Source organism: Musa acuminata, chromosome BXJ3-4 (genome assembly GCF_036884655.1).
Source record: "Musa acuminata AAA Group cultivar baxijiao chromosome BXJ3-4, Cavendish_Baxijiao_AAA, whole genome shotgun sequence".
Taxonomy (NCBI): domain Eukaryota; kingdom Viridiplantae; phylum Streptophyta; class Magnoliopsida; order Zingiberales; family Musaceae; genus Musa; species Musa acuminata.
Genome location: NC_088352.1, coordinates 42124840 through 42143535, shown reverse-complemented (window position 1 = coordinate 42143535; position 18696 = coordinate 42124840). Strand labels below are relative to the sequence as shown.

At 35.9% G+C, this 18696-nt stretch overlaps 2 protein-coding genes and 1 long non-coding RNA gene across 3 annotated transcripts; 1 reads left to right on the top strand and 2 right to left on the bottom strand.

The window, feature by feature from the left end:
- Positions 1 to 963: 963 nt before the first annotated feature.
- LOC135636635 (5-methyltetrahydropteroyltriglutamate--homocysteine methyltransferase 2) lies at positions 964 to 8033 on the bottom strand. Its single transcript, XM_065148506.1, has 14 exons — positions 7926 to 8033; positions 5537 to 5890; positions 5355 to 5442; positions 4554 to 4681; positions 4271 to 4462; positions 3993 to 4195; positions 3747 to 3910; positions 3464 to 3544; positions 3221 to 3387; positions 3029 to 3134; positions 2591 to 2841; positions 2419 to 2491; positions 1668 to 1796; positions 964 to 1584 (listed from the first exon to the last, which is right to left on the bottom strand). Exons 2-14 carry the CDS (start codon positions 5884 to 5886, stop codon positions 1216 to 1218), a joined length of 2301 nt encoding a protein of 766 aa, XP_065004578.1. The 5' UTR covers positions 5887 to 5890; positions 7926 to 8033; the 3' UTR covers positions 964 to 1215.
- A 4795-nt stretch (positions 8034 to 12828) lies between these two features.
- On the bottom strand, positions 12829 to 13457 carry LOC135634767 (protein SRC1-like). The gene is made up of 2 exons (XM_065145333.1): positions 13045 to 13457; positions 12829 to 12940 (listed from the first exon to the last, which is right to left on the bottom strand). The coding sequence occupies exon 1, from the start codon at positions 13390 to 13392 to the stop codon at positions 13072 to 13074; it is 321 nt and encodes a 106-aa protein (XP_065001405.1). The 5' UTR covers positions 13393 to 13457; the 3' UTR covers positions 12829 to 12940; positions 13045 to 13071.
- A 2515-nt stretch (positions 13458 to 15972) lies between these two features.
- On the top strand, positions 15973 to 18592 carry LOC103982973 (uncharacterized). The gene is made up of 4 exons (XR_671542.3): positions 15973 to 16077; positions 16208 to 16368; positions 16698 to 16873; positions 18241 to 18592. It is a non-coding gene; the product is annotated as an uncharacterized LOC103982973 (long non-coding RNA).
- Positions 18593 to 18696: the final 104 nt, after the last annotated feature.

Sequence of the window (18696 nt, the reverse complement as noted above, 5' to 3'; positions counted from 1 at the left end):
GAAGGAAAAAAAAAAGGAAGAAAAAAAATAAAAAATTCTTCTTATAAATCGATATTGATGTAAGTTTTGGATTCGACAATGATATGTTTGTAGATCAGATAAAAGTTTTCTGAATAATATCGAAAGATACGTATCATAAATTTTATCTATCGTTATTTGATTTTAGCTTATGACATTAAAATTTTTCGTATAATAATATCATAACTATAGATTTATGCCAACACTATCTCATTATTATTATTGTTATGCTTTTATTTTAAATGCATCTTCACATTTTCTTTATTGACTCACAAGTAATTATTGGGGTGACTAAGATGAAAGAAAAATAAACGTAAATCAAAATGTGTTTTCTGACACAAGTTAAAATTTTATGGAAATATGTTCGAATAGATGTGTTAAGATGGCACGAGGACATATTTGTTGCATTCTACTAACACTTGGCATGAGTCTCAGATATCATGCAGTCAAAATGATCTGTCCATATTGATAAACTTAGGTACTGGATGTGAGTAAGATACTTGCATTTGAATCTGTAAGTGATTTGACATTAAAATATTTTCTAATTGTTTTACACAATTTTTTTGTTAATCATATTTTTTATATTGAAATGAAAAGTGAAATAAATAAATAAATGCACATGATGATTAATAGGCAAACCAAACTTTGAATAGTATTATTGAAAATACATGTGAAATATGTTGTCAGATTGAAGTTTACTTTCTCATTTTTTCTAATAGCATTTTTGTGGCAATACCAACAAGAATAAATTATTAACAGACAAAAATATGTAGACAAATAATGATCCAAATAATTGATACTATTTATAAACCAATATACTAAAATTTTAAGCTATTTAAGCAATCATTGCAAGTTCAACTCAATTGTGCTTGCTTTGCTTGAGGTAATCAAAGAAAAGAAAAAGAAATCAGGGACATATTAATCAAAAGGTTCTTGAGCTTAAGATTAAAAACAAGAATAACAACTGCCACCATCTCATTTCGTTGTAAATCTTAACATACCTGCTGGCTTTCAAACACGGGGAAGTCCACAAGACAACAACGTCAAAATTTCTCAAAAAAATAGACAAGAAATGGAAATACTAATAGAACATAAACCTGATTTCGACAACAACAGGTTCAACGCAGGCGCCGTAGACGAAAATTATTGAGAAAAAAATTAGAGAAATTCTTCTTTGGATTAGGAACATTGGTTGTCTCACTTGGTGCTGGCGAGTTGAGTGCGAAGAAGCTTGGCTGCAGCAACCATGTTGGTAAGAGCAGGCTTGACTTCGGCGTATTTGCGGGTTTTGAGCCCACAGTCAGGGTTAACCCAGAGAATGTTGGTCTCAAGAACAGCAAGCATCTTGTTGATGCGGTCAGCGATCTCTTCTGTCGATGGTATTCTTGGAGAGTGGATGTCATACACACCCGGACCAATGCCAGCACCATACTTCACTCCCTCACGGAATACAGAGAGGAGCTTCTCATCAGAACGCGAGTTCTCAATCGTAATGACATCAGCATCCATGTTGATGATGGAGTGGATGATGTCGTTGAAGTTGGAGTAACACATGTGGGTGTGAATCTGTACGAGAAAGTGTTGTTAGACAAGATGGTCCAGTCATGCAAATGAAGATATCTCAGATTAAAACAAATCTCTAAGCATACTTGAGTTGTGTCTTGGACACCACAGTTGGTGATCCTGAAGGAGTGGACAGCCCAATCCAAATAGAAAGCCTGCTCCGACTTGCGAAGGGGAAGGCCTTCTCGTAAAGCTGCTTCATCTATCTGGATAACCTGCAGATTAGCAACGGAAGAACCAACAGTTTTGTGGTAGCCGGAAAAGTGAGGTAATTGTTTGTGAATTACAGGTCATGGGGAGTAAATATTAGTTGCTGCTATGTGTTCTCTTTTGCAAATTAAATATGGTACAAAAAGGAATCATGAAGCACATAGAAGCTATATTTTTTTAGGACAGAAACAAGTAATGTTAGCAAAGCCCAATTTATCTTCACCTAAACTCCAAGAAAGGGTCTCTTACTCATCAACGCCTTACATTAGTACTTGATTTTTGTGTGCATGTGTTACACATGGATGGTAAATAACCATGCAGGACTAGAGAGAATTTATATCGATTGTCACTCGAGGCATGGAAATGCTGAAGAGAGATGGAGTTGTTTACACAGATTATCAACTATTAAAACTTGTCTCGGATGGCTATGATCAAACAAATTGACTTGATAATTTCATAAAACGACTAAAACCGGACAAAATAATTATTGTGTTTTACCTAGTCCAGTCAAATTCAAGTTTTGGCCCAGAAACATCTATCTTCCAATCTTTTCTCTATTAAAACCCCTTAATGCAAAAGTTCAAAACCATAATTTCAAGAAAATCTGTCAAGAAATTAAATACTTACCTGAATACCAGCAGCTTCCAAATCCTCGACTTCTTTCTTGATAGCAAGGGCAATCTGATAGCATGTCTCAAACCTGGTGGCAAGCACAAAATATTATGAGATTTTGATTAACAGAACATAGGCAATCTTCTCCAAAATTTCAAGCATATCTCTAGCAAACAATCCTGCTCACCTTGGTTGGTCATTCCTGACAAATGACCAATTAAGAATTGTTACAGGGCCGGTCAACATTCCCTTCATTGGTCGAGCAGTCATACTCTGAGCCATCTTAGACCAGAAAACAGTCATGGCCTTGGGACGACTGACATCACCATAAATGATGGGAGGCTTAACACAACGAGACCCATAAGATTGCACCCAACCATTGACGGTGAAAGCAAAGCCGGATAACTGCTCCCCAAAGTATTCAACCATGTCGTTTCTCTGGTAGTAAAAAGAAGCAAGATTTTGCTTAGCAATGAACCAGATCTTAAAAACTAGAAAATTGTGTTCTTGATTAAGAGAACTGATACTACAAGTCTATATTGTGCAGTAATTTCAGTCATCTTTAAATGCTGCTCTAGGACATCTTCATATCTTCTTAACTAGCTAATGTTCCCTACAAGCTCACCTCGGGCTCTCCATGGACCAGGACATCGATGTCAAGTTCTTCTTGGAGCTTGACAACTTTGCTGATTTCCTCTTTGATGGCCTTCACATACTCCTCCTCAGAAATTCTGCAAATATACATGATGATGAATACAAGAATAATACAGGAGCCAGAGATTGCAACAAAACTGGAAATATATCAGAGAACACCTACTTATTTGCCTTGTATTCACGTCGGACTCTTCGAAGATCCATTGTCTGTGGGAATGAACCAATTGTGGTCGTAGGAAGAATTGGTAGGTTCAACTTCTTCTGTTGTGCATCCAGTCTGGCACTAACATTTGTAGCTCTGCGATGGTCGGAACCCTTCAAAGCAGCAGCCTGCAAGGCAATGCCACCATTAAAATGTTAAACCATTCTAAGAAACCATAAATAACCTAAAATATATAATACTCACAGCCTTTTGAACTTCTTCATTGGTCACCCTAGGAGATGACTTTCTTGAAGCTTGAGCGGCAGCATTTGCTGAGAAGAAAGCCTGCATACACAAACCAACAGCCAGACCATGTAAAAACCTAAATGGCTCTGTCATGCACAAAGGCTTCAACTAATGTCTCATCTAACATCCAAAGTTGTGACAAGGGATTTAGCGAAGGAGTTGATTATGCAAGTCAGGAAATTGTTATGGCTCTATAAGCTGTGAAAAGAAGACAGTTGGAACAATTGGCATTTATAAGTACCTCATCTTTCTGGCCAGCCAATGCTTTAGCCAGCGCATTAACTTCAACCACTTTCTGTGCGGCAAAAGCGAGCCATGACTTAATCTCACTATCCAACTTTGTTTCATTGACAAGGTCAACAGCAGTGTGCATGAGTGAGCATGACGTCGAGACAACAAGCTTGTCTACAGACACCAGCATATGCCATCAGGAGCAACTCAGAATAACTCTAGCTGGAAAGAAATAGAAGAAATAAATAATATATACCTTTTCCAACAATGGCCTCAAGAGTCTCAAGTGTACTGATAGAGGATGCAAGATCATTTGCCCAGATGTTTCTTCCATCCACAACTCCAGCAAAAAGATACTTGCCAGCAGGGAAGCCTGCACTTTTGACCAAGTCAAGTGTCTTGGTGCCACGTACGAGATCAAATCCAAAGCCTGAGATGCTCTTCAAGGCAGTGATGGTCCTGAAAAAGCAAAGAATGATGAACTGCAATAATTATGCAATATGGTAAATTAACAAAAAAAAAGAACAAACTAACTTGTATGCTTCTGGAGGGACATCTGCGAAATAAGTCTCTGCAAGCACATTCAAGCCAGACAATGAAGATTCCAGTTCTGTATAGGCCTTTGTAAATGCTTCCAATTGGTGAGACTCGAGATCCATTACAAGGGTTGGTTCATCAAACTGAATCCATGAAGCACCAGCTGCCTTCAGCTCAGCAATAACTTCCCTGTTTATGGTGATGTTATAAATATACAACTAAAGAATAAATAAGGAAAAAAATCAAACAAGTGGCTTAGAAGCATATTATGGATCCATACTTGTAAATCGGCAGAATACTTCCAAGAAGTGAAAGAGGAGAAAATGATTTCTCAACACCTTTAGCAGGCTTTGAGAGCAACAGATAAGTCACAGGACCAATAAGCACCGGAACTGTCTCAATTCCAAGCTGCATGAATGGGATATATAACAAGCTTAGCTACCGCTTAAACTGCATCCAGAGTATACAACTAGACACTAAAATTTTGAAGCTACAAATAACTATCTCCAATCACCCAACTACTATAATCACAGGGACTAGGAGTTGTTGGATGAACATGGAAACATTTGCACCTTGACATTTGAACTAGTTCATGCAACATAGAAGAAAGACTAAAAGCCTTTTATGCATATAAGCGCATAAGTCAATACTGAGAAATTAATATAACCACAAAACAGTGTGATAAATTACACATCCACATTAATGAATCACTTTATGTTAATTGATTCAGCAAGGTACGCCGGGCTATTGGAAGGCATAACACCACCATCCTTTTTTACATATGTTTGTGTGTTTTTCCAATGATATGATAAATAATGATAGCAATGAGTAAGCGGCAATAGAGAATCATGGAAAGTCTCACATCCTCACATAATTTCTGGATTAAACACTCCAGAAATTGGATCTGATAAGAACCAAAATGTCAATTTCAATTTCACCTAACAACTAAAACGAAGGTGAAACATGGCAAACCTTGTTAATTTCAGTAGAAATATGCAATGCCAAAATAGATAAAATCCACAAACACAAGCATAGAAATTGACAAAATAAGTAAAGAAAGAAAAAGAATCCAGTTACATACAGCTTTTGCTTCCTTGTACTCAGACACTGGCTTGTGAGAAGAGTAGGAGAACTTTGTGTTTGGACCCAACTCAGGAACAATGAAGTGACTAAATTAAGAGAATATGTTAGATTGTCAGCAAAAAAAAAAAAAAAAATCAAATTACTATAAATTTTAGATGCTGGGAAGCTTGAGATGCTTACTAGTTAGTGTCAAACCACTTGGTCATCTCCATAGCAGGGACAGAGGCATTTCCCCTGGCCATAGAGAAATAGATATCAAACCCAATCTCTCCACCAGTGAAGTTGTACCTCTCTGGAACAGCACCGAGCATTGCGGTGGTATCAAGCACTTGATCATAGTAAGAGAAAGTATTGCTAGGAATATATTTAATCCCAGCATCAGCCATCTGCTTCCATATCGAATGCCTGAGATCAGTTGCAACCTTTTGCAAATCATCAGCGGTGCTCTTTCCATCCCAAAAGGACTCCAATGCAAATTTGAGTTCTCTCTTAGGCCCCATGCGAGGATATCCAACAATGTGAGAAGCCATCTTTCTAAATACACACAGAGAAGAAAATATAATTAATGATAAAGAATCAAATTCATTCATTTAAGGCAAATAACAACAACAAAGAGTACAACAGCAATATTGGATCAATTAAATTCAAGGAAAAACATAGTAGCATTTTTTTTCTTGATCTATATTCCCAAAAAAACCTAAATAAATGTTTAGCTACATCTCATTTTCCATGGATGACAGCTGGATAACCAAATTTCTGTACATGTAAATATTTATGAATGAAACTCTCTACATATTAGGCAAGAGAACCTGTTGTGACTTCATGTGCAGGAAATAAGTGAAAACTCAAAGAAAATTACTTAAATCTGCATAAAAATTGTCCTTCAGAAAGAAGGGTAAAGGCACCATCTTTGACTAATGGACCACTAAGTACCAATATATGCAAATGGTGCAAATTTCTAGGATTGTAAACCATACAAAATTGTCCAAATCATAGGATTGGATACCCTATTACATAGGGAGTCATTTTCTCATGCAAAAAGTTGGCAAAAATAAATAATTAAAGAATTCATTGCTTGGTAGAAAATTCAAAAGAAAGGTTATTTGCAGTCATATATAACATAAAAATATAAATAAATTTTAGAGATCGAAAAATGATCAGAACATTTAGAACAATGAGTCACAAAAATTGAAACTCAAAAGTAATAGAGAGACAAAACCACAAGGAAAAATGCTACAGGAGAATAGTGGTAGGCCATTTAGACATTCAAGCTCTGAAAGTAACAGAGACATGAAAACCACAAAGAAAAAAGCTACAAAAAGGTAATGATAGGCCATTTTACTCCTCATAATAAGAGTTATAAAATGATGAGTCAAGTTGCCACTTATCCTAAAATCTTAATCTGAGTGGAAAGAGATGAAGTTGTAATAAACTCTAACAGCCACTAACATGCAGACGACTGAAAAGTTAACAGGCTTGGATGAAAGTGGGAGCTAACGGTGCAAGCAATGGCCCAACTTATATTTAAACTCTAACATCAGTCCACACATGCATGCCCAATGAAAGATCAATGAGCTTGACATATGAACCCAAGTGCAAGATACTGGTTAAGCCAAAGAGCCCAGCTTAGGTTCGAACTCTTAGCATCCCCCTTTATTGCTCGTGGAACACTAATGATCTTTGCGCAGATAACGGAGTTCAAACTCAAGACCTTCTCTGATACTATGATAAGATGATGAGTTCATTACCACTTATCCTAAAAGATTAAGGACAGAACCCAACTTATATTTTAAACTCTTAACAATTTCTTCAAGCAAGTAAATTAAAGATGGAAAAGAAACAAAATTTGTCAGTAGATAGTCGTAAGCAAGCAATGTACTCAGTGAAAACAGTGCAAAACAGATAGGCCAGTCAGATAATGAGAACAATAAACCGTGAATGCAGATCTAGATATCAGAAACAAAACTAAAGCAACTTCAGATCTATAGGAAATCACCACTCTGAAGTAATGGGACATGAATTGGGCGAAAAAGTTCCATATTTTACGCCAAAAGCACCAGATCTACTCATCTTACTCATCAGAAAGCCAATTGAATATAAAAGCTGCGGATCTGACATCTAACATTCACTAAAAAGTAAGATCAAGAGCTTTCCGAATCGGCTCGGAACCAAAACGACAAGCATCACACGGGCAAACCCAGATCTAACAAAAAGTACATCATTATAATCAAGATTCACAACCAAACAAAACAGATCCAAAGCGCATCGAGGATCCAGGACAGGTTTCGATAAAAGCAGTCCACTAAGCAAAAAAAAAAGTCAAGAATCCAAATAATGACGCCATAAATCCAGCATCAAGCAACAGAGAGGCACACTGACCGATATATAAACTCGAGAAAAGGAAGACGAAGCCACAGCTCTAGATCGGATCTAACCCAGAAAGGAGCTCTCTATGAGTTAAGAAAGACGAATGACGCGCGAGAAGAAACCCGTGCGGACGGGCAAGGAGTACAAGGGACTTAACAGAGCCCCAGTGGAGAAGAGAGAGTCGCGGGAGAGGAGAGCTCACCCTGGCGAGCGGCGGAGGAAGCGGTCCCAGAGAACAGCAAGCGAGAGAATGGATGGAAGGGAAGCGCGAGGGTGAGTGGAGATCTGCAGCGGTATTTATGGAGGGAGGCACCGATAACAAAAAGACCAAAAAAACAAAAACAAAAAAACACTTTATATGTTTCGTGTTTATGTGTGATGATTAAAAAAGTAAACAAAAAAACGTTTTCCACGCTTTTAATTTTTCACGTAAGCCCCTCGATTTGTTATTTTTATGCACTGAGTCCTAAATATGCTTAGATTTGATTGATGAAGTATTATAGGTATATATTATTAATGCTGATAGTAAATCTGTTTATTATATATTCTACTCATACTCATTTATTTTCTTCCTTTTATTCATAAAAGGCAATCACATACTCTTATTTTTCTTTTGGTTTATGGGTTTGGTGGAGCAAAATGGACTATAATTGAAGAAAACAGAGGAAAGAAGTCATATACATAACCATACGGTGCTAAGATTCATATGAATTATAGAGGCTTTCATATAAACAATAAAATATTATTGACTAATGAGATGGTTGGTTATAGTAGGTGAAGCGGTTGGTGCGACAGTGCCCTATCAATGACTAATGGGTGGAGTGTTGTAGGTGGTGGACAAGCATGTCAAAGCTCTCTTTCTTCTTTTCTTTTCTGATGGTGCATTCCATGTTAATGCTTTTAGATTGGGTGTGGAAGGTTTATTTTAGATGGAGTGCTTGTGACCATAATGGCTCTTTAGATCGAGCGTTAATGATTATAATTAGGTGTGGAAGAATTAATGCAATACTCAGTAACTCTCACGGTCACGTTTCTGAAACTGGACCGGATGGTGAACCGATTTGCCCGGCTCGATGGTTAATTCGACCGAGTGACATCAGCATGACATCATAAATTATAATAGTTTTCAAAATACAAAATGAAAGCGGAGAAAATTAGAAATTTTTTTATGAAAAAAATATGATTTTTTTTATTCCATCGGTTCTCAATTTTTTTTATTATGATTCGTTTAGTTTTATTCTCTATATTTCCTATGATGAATTGGATCATGTGTTTGGGTCACTCCCACTCAGATTTCAAACATAATTTGAGCTTATATTTATCTTTTATAAAAAATATAAATATAAAAATTCTATAGAAATCGATTAAATCATTCAACAAAAATACAGTTGTGAAATATTATTTGATTGCAAAAAGAAATCATAACATTTGATGACCAAAATATATAATTTGAAATTTATTGGGTTATCTGACCAAAAAATATCAAAAAAGAAAATATATTATTATGAAAAGGAGTGACTATATAAAAGTAAGACAATGATAGAGGAAGGGAATGAGCAACATCTTGGATCAATTAGACCCATAATGTCAAATATATTAATCGACTTAATTTATTTTTTCTAATATTACTACGCCACCTTCTTTTTGAAAAATTAAAACCTTTACTTGGGGAAGCCTACACAAAGTAGAAATTTTTATCCATCAAAAAAAGAAGTTTTTTTGGATGATCCAAAGCTGCTGAGTTGGTGAGCAGAAAGTATGAAAGTTCCTGGCCACTCATCCGGAGGAGTATGGACTTAGTCACTGCATTTAGATTGGCAATCTCAATTAGCTTAGGTATACCAACTATGATTGCTACATGTAGTTACTACTTCCTCTTAACTCTATCACATCAAAAGAACACGGGTAGATTTCCAGGGATCCTTGAAGATACTTAATCAGAGTCATTTTTTGAGTCACTGTAAGGGAAGATTTAAGAGTGTCAAAAGCAATATGACTTTGGATCACAAATCGTCAAACAATACCTGTAATCCATGGTGAACTATTAGGAACATCTCGATCAAGTTAGATGGGTGCTTTGACGATCTGAGCACTCAATGGTTGCACCCTTAATTTCTTCATGGGACCAAATTTGATGTCCATGAGAAGAAAACCTCTACTCATCTTCCAAACGACAATAAATTAGGTGCAAGGGAGCATAAAGAACAAGGCATTATAGCTTGGAAGCTTTTGGTTGTGAGTTGTACATGAGGTAAAGAAATAAGCTTTGTGTATGTTTATTGGATGCAGAAATGAACCATCTGATCAAGTGCAAGCAGCTGAGCTTATCGTGAATGGACCTTCTACTATGACTTCTAGCATTATTGGTTTAGGGAATAAGTAAATGCTTATCAAATCAGAAACTGTAACGATGCGGCAATGAAAATAAGAAAAAATATATATAGCAACTGACCTGCCGAGTAAAATCTAACTCTTTATGAAGGAGAAATTTTAATAATATTTAAAGATTTTTTTTTTAAAGATTTGACACGTTTAGAGGATATCTTTATTTATATTAGTTTTAGGTCTTGAAAATTAGTTAATTAATAATGTGGGACCATTTAAAGAAATATAAAATATAAAATTAATAACGTGGGACTATTGAAAAAAATATAAAACATAAAATTGATAAGTGATAATTTTAGGCTCCTTAAAGAATAGTTTTCTTCTGCTTATTTCGTATTAATTCATTCCACTATATAGTAATTCATTCGATAACTTACTCGAGTTTATATCTAGATATAATATATTCTCACTTGGGAAAGTTGTTATACAAGTCTATAACATTGAAGTCATTTGAGATTTCTTAATCATTTGGTAAATCAATTACATAGATATCATTATTGATTTTCTTTGAGACCTTATGGGGTCATATTTCTTCGGCTTTAATTTATTGTAAGTATCTATGAGAAATATCTCTTTTTGCAAATATACCATAACTATATCTCTTTCATTGAATACTTTATCTCTTCTGTTCTTATCAACTGTTTCCTTGTACCTAGCATTAATAGTTTCCAATTTCCTTTTCACTTCAGCTTGGGTTGATTGTATTTGCTTAGTTATGTTGTTGTCTGCTACACTCATTCTAAGAGCTTTTGGTAGGTAAACTAAATCTAGCTTTGATACTTTCTTTTAAACAATATATAGAATGATGATGCTTTGTTATAAGTAAATTCAGCTTGAAAGAGTGTGAAATCTTATTATCTTGATTTATCACTACAAATGTATCGAATCACTACAAACTTTAAACTGGTATCAAATCTTTTCCACAAGATCAACCAAAAATGGGATAGAAATTTAGAATCTCTATCAAAAAGTGATTGATTTTGGTACCTTATGTAGTCACGTAACTTCTTAAAAGAATAGCCTAACAATATGTATTATGAAGTCTTTCAATAACCACAAATACAAAATCCAAATACAAAATCAACTCTCCTCTCAATTTTTTGTAATCCTAATACAAAAGTCAACGATAAATTCTCCTAAATGTCTTCTAGAACTAGTAATGACATATAGAAACCAGTGTTTTGTGATTGACTCATTTGATAAGTCAAATATTCTATTACAAAATAACCAATATCCCATTTTAGTTATGGTCAAAAGTATATTTTCTCCATACTAGCTATTGTTTTGTTTTGTCCGAAACCTCTTCTATGTAGATCTCAAATAATTTTTTCTCGTTAGGATATGCTTGGAATGCATAACTTATTACCTATAAATAAGTAACCTTCATGGATATGAAAATCAAACTCATCAATTGCTTTTCGAATATTTTTTTCTTATAAGGATACTACCATGCATAACTTATTACATATAAATAAGTAATCATCGAAAATCAAATTCATCAAATGCTTCTCGCAAGCATATTTTAAATCCTCATCTTCAACGTATATGTCTTTTAGGCATTCAAACCCTACAACTTCATTATTTAAAGAAAAGCTTGTCGAAAGAATAGACTTACGAACTTAATTTAACTTAGAATATATTTTAGGAATCGTAGTTAGTACCAATCCAATCCAATTATGGGCCAACTAGGTCACCCCAAGGAGTTTCATCATCGTGGTATAATATTCGAGACTATGTCAGGCAATCATACTATGAGTCTGAGCAATTGTACCGCCCCTAACAGGGGTTAGGCGATGATACCACCAGTCTGGATGGTTGATAATTTCATATACTTAAAATGTATTTATTTACTAACTAATAATACTAGACTATTAAAAGAAACATAAAATATAAAATTAATAATATGAAATAAATAAAACTGATAAACGACAACTTTAAGTTGAGATTTCGCATTACAAATGCTGGGAGCAGACTCGTCTGAAGTTTTCAGACTTATGGTAGTCCGAGATCATTTGGCATGAACACAAAACACCCAAGCAAGCTTTTCCACATTGTTGTTGGTTTATGGTAAGCAGCTGAAAACTGAACACAAGCTGATGCAGCAGGTTATTTTGCGGCAACCAGTAGTGTTCTAAGAATGTGGGGAAGAAAGTAGGTACATATTGAAGGGCAGATCTAAGACTTGCATAAACAATAGAGTAATTCAAAAACAAAATCTTACGGGAATCTTATTACACAAGCTAATAGGAAACATCTGCTGGCCACAATTGTTCACTGAATCTGGCCCGGAAAAAAGCCAGTTTTTTTATCAACCAAATGTTGTATGATGTTACTGTTCAACAAGTGGGTAAAGATATGATTTTTCCGGCTCTGCTAAAGATCCAAGAGAGGATTCCTCTTGCAGAAGCTGACACCGCCCATGAAAGCTAATTTTCGTTTCGAGTGCCTGCTTTCAGGGTGGTGTTGCTGGAGATTGGCTATAACATGCTTACATCATGACCCAAAATTGTCTTCTTCACAAGCAAGACACATCAGCTTCTTTCTTAGATTGTCGTCGATGTAAATGACAGGTAGCAATCTCCATGATATATTCTTTTGTTTGAAGAAACAACCGATGGAGTGGTGTCCATCAGACCATTGGCGACAACTTTTCTTCCTGATTAGATGTGTTCAATAGTAAATTGATTCCAAGTGTCCCAGCAGAAACACATCAAGAAAAATAGTAAGCAATTAGATGCTTTATTTCATATTACATTCATTATTATTACAAGAAAGGATCAAGCAGCAAAGCAAAGTAGTTCCACTCCCAAACCCACTTCCATCTTATATATCCTGCAGAGAAGTGGAGGATAAAACATGGTGATGAGGAAATGATCATCTCACAAAGGATCATCATAACATCGTGAATCGCAAGAGCTCACAACTATCTTACTTACCATAGCAAGAGGTGTCAAAAGTCTGATCTAGTCGCTGTCGCTGCTGCTGCTGCTGTCGCCATGGTGCTCCTCACCGTGCTTCTTCTCTTTCTTCTTCTTCTTCTCCTTCTTCTTCTCCCCGTGTTCCTCTCCGCCATGGATCTTTTCCTTGATCTTCTCCACTATTCCTCCTCCTCCTCCCTCCTTGTGATGTTCTTCCTCCTTGTGGTGCTTCTCCTCCTCCTTGTGGTGTCCTTCCTCCGTGTGGTGCTTCTCCTCCTTGTGGTGCCCTTCCTCCTTATGCTCCTCCTGCTTGTGCTCTCCTCCGATATGGAGCTTCTCCTCGATCTTGTGAATGATTCCTGCCATTCCTTTTTCGTCTCTTTGCTTGCTCTGATGCTACTTCCTACCGATGGAGAATGGAAACCGTGACGAGTCCCTATTTATCGACGCAAAGACAGGGATCCTCCACCGAGGCTTACAGTGACCGAATTGCCTAGATACGAAGAAATGTAAATCTGGTGTACCTTTTCAAACAGCAGACACGTAATAATCACTGAAAATAGTTGCCACGTAATAACGATCTAGTTGAAAGGCAGCCCACGCGGCTTTCTCCTGTTGGTCTGTGTCCCTTCGATCGTGTTTTCATCCCCTCGGAGTCGACGCGGAGTTCCTGGCGTCGGGTTCACGTGAAATCGACCGACCTTGGTGCCACGTGTCCTGGACATCGGGATGGCCGCACGTCGGTGGAACGCTTTCATCGAAGATACCAGAGAGGTTTGGGCCCATCGACCCGTTCGCTTCCCCGTGCGAATATTAATTAAACATGCGTGGAGCCCACAGTAATCTGCCGATCTGTCCGTTTCCTAACCCTGGTACACGACGAAAGTAACCAGGCTCAGTCAACTATTTCATTTATTAAAAACTCTTTCTTCTCCATGAACGTAGCTACCCGCATCCTTTAATTGCTCCTTTATTGGATGATGATGGGTTCATCCGCGGGCCCCGCTGTTGATTCCGTCTGCGAGGCGAACAGGTGTATGAAAGCGGTGATCGGTACCGGGTAAGAAAAGGTCATCTCTTGCCTGTCGGCAACGCAAGTTGGGGATTTTGATGGGTTTAAGACGACGGGGAATGGGTGAGGACTTTTGCTCATCCCGATTTCCTTTTCGCAGCCAATAATTCATCGTGGCAGCCAATCCGATCCAATCCAATCGATTGCTCCATGCCAACACACAACGATTGTAATGTCGGTGAGCGCAGAGGGAATCGACGTGGACATCGGGCTATCACTATTCTTTTTCTCTTACACAATAATTTATTATGACATTATATTCTCATCAATTTGACCCTTGGGATGATGACCTTTTCGATAGCTGTGAAGAACCGAAATTATACGATTAGGTTTCGATTTCTAGAAATTGAATCTTGAATTGAGCTCCGGTTTCAAACCAAATAACGATAAAATAAAATAAAATATAAATAGAGTTCATTAAATTAAAACTTTTGATTTATAGTTTATTAATCTAAATTAGTATTTTGATATAGTACTTTATTTTTTTTCAATTAAAATAGGTGGGTTCGTTACAATTCTTTTTCTCTTATATAGTTGATAGGAGATATATTGATGGTTAATTATCTGACATGTCATTGTCACATGACACTAAATGAAAATAGATAAAATAAAAAAATATTCATGATAAAAAAAAAATATCATTATTAATAACAAGAAAGATAACTATAAACATTCTTCTCGAAAGATAATTATAAAATTTATTTGTGCTCTTTACGATAAGTATAAAATCTTACATTTAAAACAGAGAAAAAAAGATGACATCTCTTGATCATTTACTTTCATACTTATATGTCTCGAAGATTACTAATGTAAATTATTTTGACCTCGATATTTATACATCTAACATGTTGGGAGCACAGTGTTTATATCTTATAAATACTTCAAATAATCATTCACATATGGGTTCGGATCATGTCGGACTAACCAAAGACATCAACGATATTTTTTTCTAATAATAATACAAATTTATTAATATCTAAATTCATTTTGATCTTAATTTCATCAAAAACGATGATTTTAGAACTGCAATCTCCCTTAGTTATTTGAGTTAGAATTGTTTGGATTGATAATTCTAGGATTGATAATTCTATTACCCTAATTACAAACTTATATCCATTTACTTTAAATCGAGAAACTCTTGCTAGTGTACTTAAAAGTTCCATATATCCCGTAGATTCATCGTATGTCATATTTAACAAGTGGGGCAACGATTTAGAGTAGTAAACATTTGTTATTAGCATCCATTCAGAAAATTCAGATGGATGGCTCCTAATTTTGACTAATGTTATTCATTTTTAGTCAAAACTAATGGTGTTTTGAGAATGTATTTTATATTTTTATTATGTATTTAGAGAAAGAGAATTGAGTGAATATGTAGTTGTGAAATACTTTGACTATCTAGTAAATTAGAGATGAAAGTGTTATTGTGATAAATTTATCATTATAATATTTTTAATATTTATTCAAAAGTGAATATATATATATATATATATTATTTTAAATAAAAAAATAAAAATTAATAGATGAATGTATATAATCTTATAAAGATATTCGTATAGCTCATATATAAAATAAATAAATATTTTAATCATATGATCGAAAGATGAAAAAAAATGTATTGTAGGGAAGAAATTAAAAGATGTCTCGAAAAAAATAATATAGAAATTAAATAATAAAGTTATTATCGTTTATAAGACTATCGATTCACCGGTGCGGTTGGACCCATTTCCATCTTGGTCGACGTCTAATATCCACAGTTCAATCATATAGGAGCCATTACAGCCAATAACGAAGAAGGTAGGCGAGAGCGTACCTAAGAGAAGTGCAACTAAGTTTTGTTTACCTACGTATATATAATGAGTTTCCTGGTATGGTTTAGACCCCTGCTTTTCCGCCGTTGATACCGAGAAAGAGAGAGAGACAGAGAGAGAGAGAGCAGCGGAAGTGCGAAGAGCGAAACCCTAGACGCCGTCACCAAGGTGAGCGATTCGTGGAAGCCCGGTTGTTTGTGATATTGCGATTGTCTCGTGTTGTGTTCCCGGTGATCGATTGAGGTTTTGTTCTTTGATCCTTTTCTGTTTGTTTCTGGTGGCTGGTTTCGATCTGTAGTATCTGGTCGCGAACGAGGACTTTCAGCACATTCTTCGTGTTCTGAACACGAACGTCGATGGAAAGCAGAAGATCATGTTCGCGCTTACCTCCATCAAGGGTATCGGTCGCCGCTTCGCCAACATCATCTGCTAAAAGGCCGACGTGGACATGAGCAAAAGGTTGTTATTCTTTAATCCTTCCTCCTCCTTGGATATATCTTGATCTTAGTGTCTATTTAAGGGCTAATATTTAGCGTCTGCGCGTGTTGGTATTGTGGAAGTTTTATTTACACCTCGCTTCCTGATTGTAGGATGTCGATTATGCTTCTTACATTGAAAACTCATGCATTGGTTAGAGAGGATTTTTTAGAGCACAATATTTGTGAGATATCGTTGCAAATAGTTCTAAACATATGGTTAATGATCACCGGGATTTGAAATTTTGGTATCTTCTGGCGGAATATTCTTTGATGTCTCCTTGCGTTGAAATGTTCTTCTTCTTTTACTAGGGCTGGTGAGCTGTCGGCTACTTGATGTCAGTGGTTTTCAATCCACGCCAGTTCAAGATCCCAGATTGGTTCTTGAACAGAAAGAAGGACTATAAGGATGACCGGTACTCTCAGATTGTTTCAAACGCATTGGAGATGAAGCTCAGGGATGACCTTGAGAGACTGAAGAAGATAAGGTTGGGTACTCCATACTTTACAAATTTTTTTATGATGAATTCTGTTTTTATGCTTGAGAAATGGTTGAAAGAGTTTTTCCTTTGTAAGCATGCTGGTAATTTTCCATCATGAAATATGTAAATTTTAATTCTATTTATGCTCCATTCATTAATATATCATAAAAAGTTATGTTGCATTAGATTCATATTCTATCTATCATTTGTCACATTCCATTTTTAATTTGACCTTGTAGCTTTTATTTTATGTCATTCACCTGTTGTCGGTTCATCTTAAAATACAAAATATATATTTTCATATGGGTCTCAATGTTCTTTTAGTAGAGTGACATAGTTTTCTTACTTATCTATATATGGTTTTTGGCTCTGAGACAGGGGTGTAATATCTAGAACAATAGTTATCTAAATTTACCTTTTCACTCACCCATTATTTCTCTGTCATTTGGACAGAGTTTCTATGTTTCCTACGAGGCTTGCTCTGTATGAATGATTGATTAGTTGTCCTAAAAGTTATAGTGGATATATAATTTTTATGTTATTGTTTCATTTTGATTTTGTTCTTTTGTAATCTACATTTTCAAATTATTAGATAGTCGCGATACTGATCATTCTACTCACAAGATTGGGGGTGCATTGTGAGTAAACCCCCTTGTTGAGTTTTAATGGTCTAGTAAAAGGATACCAACTTTATAAATGAATCTAATGAGCTTAAATGTTCTGCTGCTTGGTAGTTAATTTAAATTGTCATGTCAGGTGTTTTTATACATCATCTTTTGCTATTTGAGGTGGTTTTGGTTGAATGGATTTATAGTGCTAATGCTGTCCTCAAGGACATTCTTGATGTTGAATATTCATTGTGTAACTTTACCTGCAATTGATATTGTCTTGTGTAATGTTTATTACTCTCGCTGTTATCCTTCAACAGTTCAGCAATCTTTGGCTTTACACTTTCATAGTGATGTGTGGTGATGCTTGTGGTTCACTAAAAAGGCTTATTATTGGTGCCCTAAATTAAATGATTTGTGACTTGTGAGGTTGTTGAGTAACTCAAGTTAATATTGCATTTTGACAAGTGATTGGGATGTGTTGATATAGTTATCGGTATAATGTGCTTAACAATGCGATGCATCTTGAAATTCTTGGATAGTGGTGATGGTGAAATCGAAAATCATGGTGACCGATTTGGCCAGATGGTCTCACAGCAAGGCATGCCATGTTATGGCTGACTGATTCGCGATCTGATTTTTATATTTATTCTGAAATATACGTCGATAAAAGGGAGTCGATCACGCATTTTCACATGTTGGACTGACTGCTTTGTACACCTTTTCTTATGTCTAACACTACTGAATTATCATCTTACACTGTAGGTTGGAGTTAAGCATCAGTTTGTCTGCTGCAGGAACCACCGTGTTGGTGTCTCAAAGAAGCGATGAACTTAACCATCTAATTATGCCTCCTTAATTCTTCTATTTTTTGGGAACTTGATGACTCTGCTTAGAGTTTTTATTCTTTATGTCAGACAAGACTATCGGTTTATTCATTTGGCTGAGTTTGGTGACAGTTCTTTTTGTTAACTTGACGCCTCTGTTAATATTGGCATTCTCCCTTTCACCTGATCAATCCTCCGGTGCCTTCTGGAGTTTGAGACGGTCCTTTCCTGTAGGTCACTTTATATGCATATATGTGAATGAATGAATAACCAAATGTGCAATTCCTCCATGTCTAACTTGCATTGTATCAAGTATCGGAAATTAAATATAATCTGTATAAAATGATAGTTTTGCGAATTGAATGGTCATAGAATTTTCATTCCCAAGGAGACT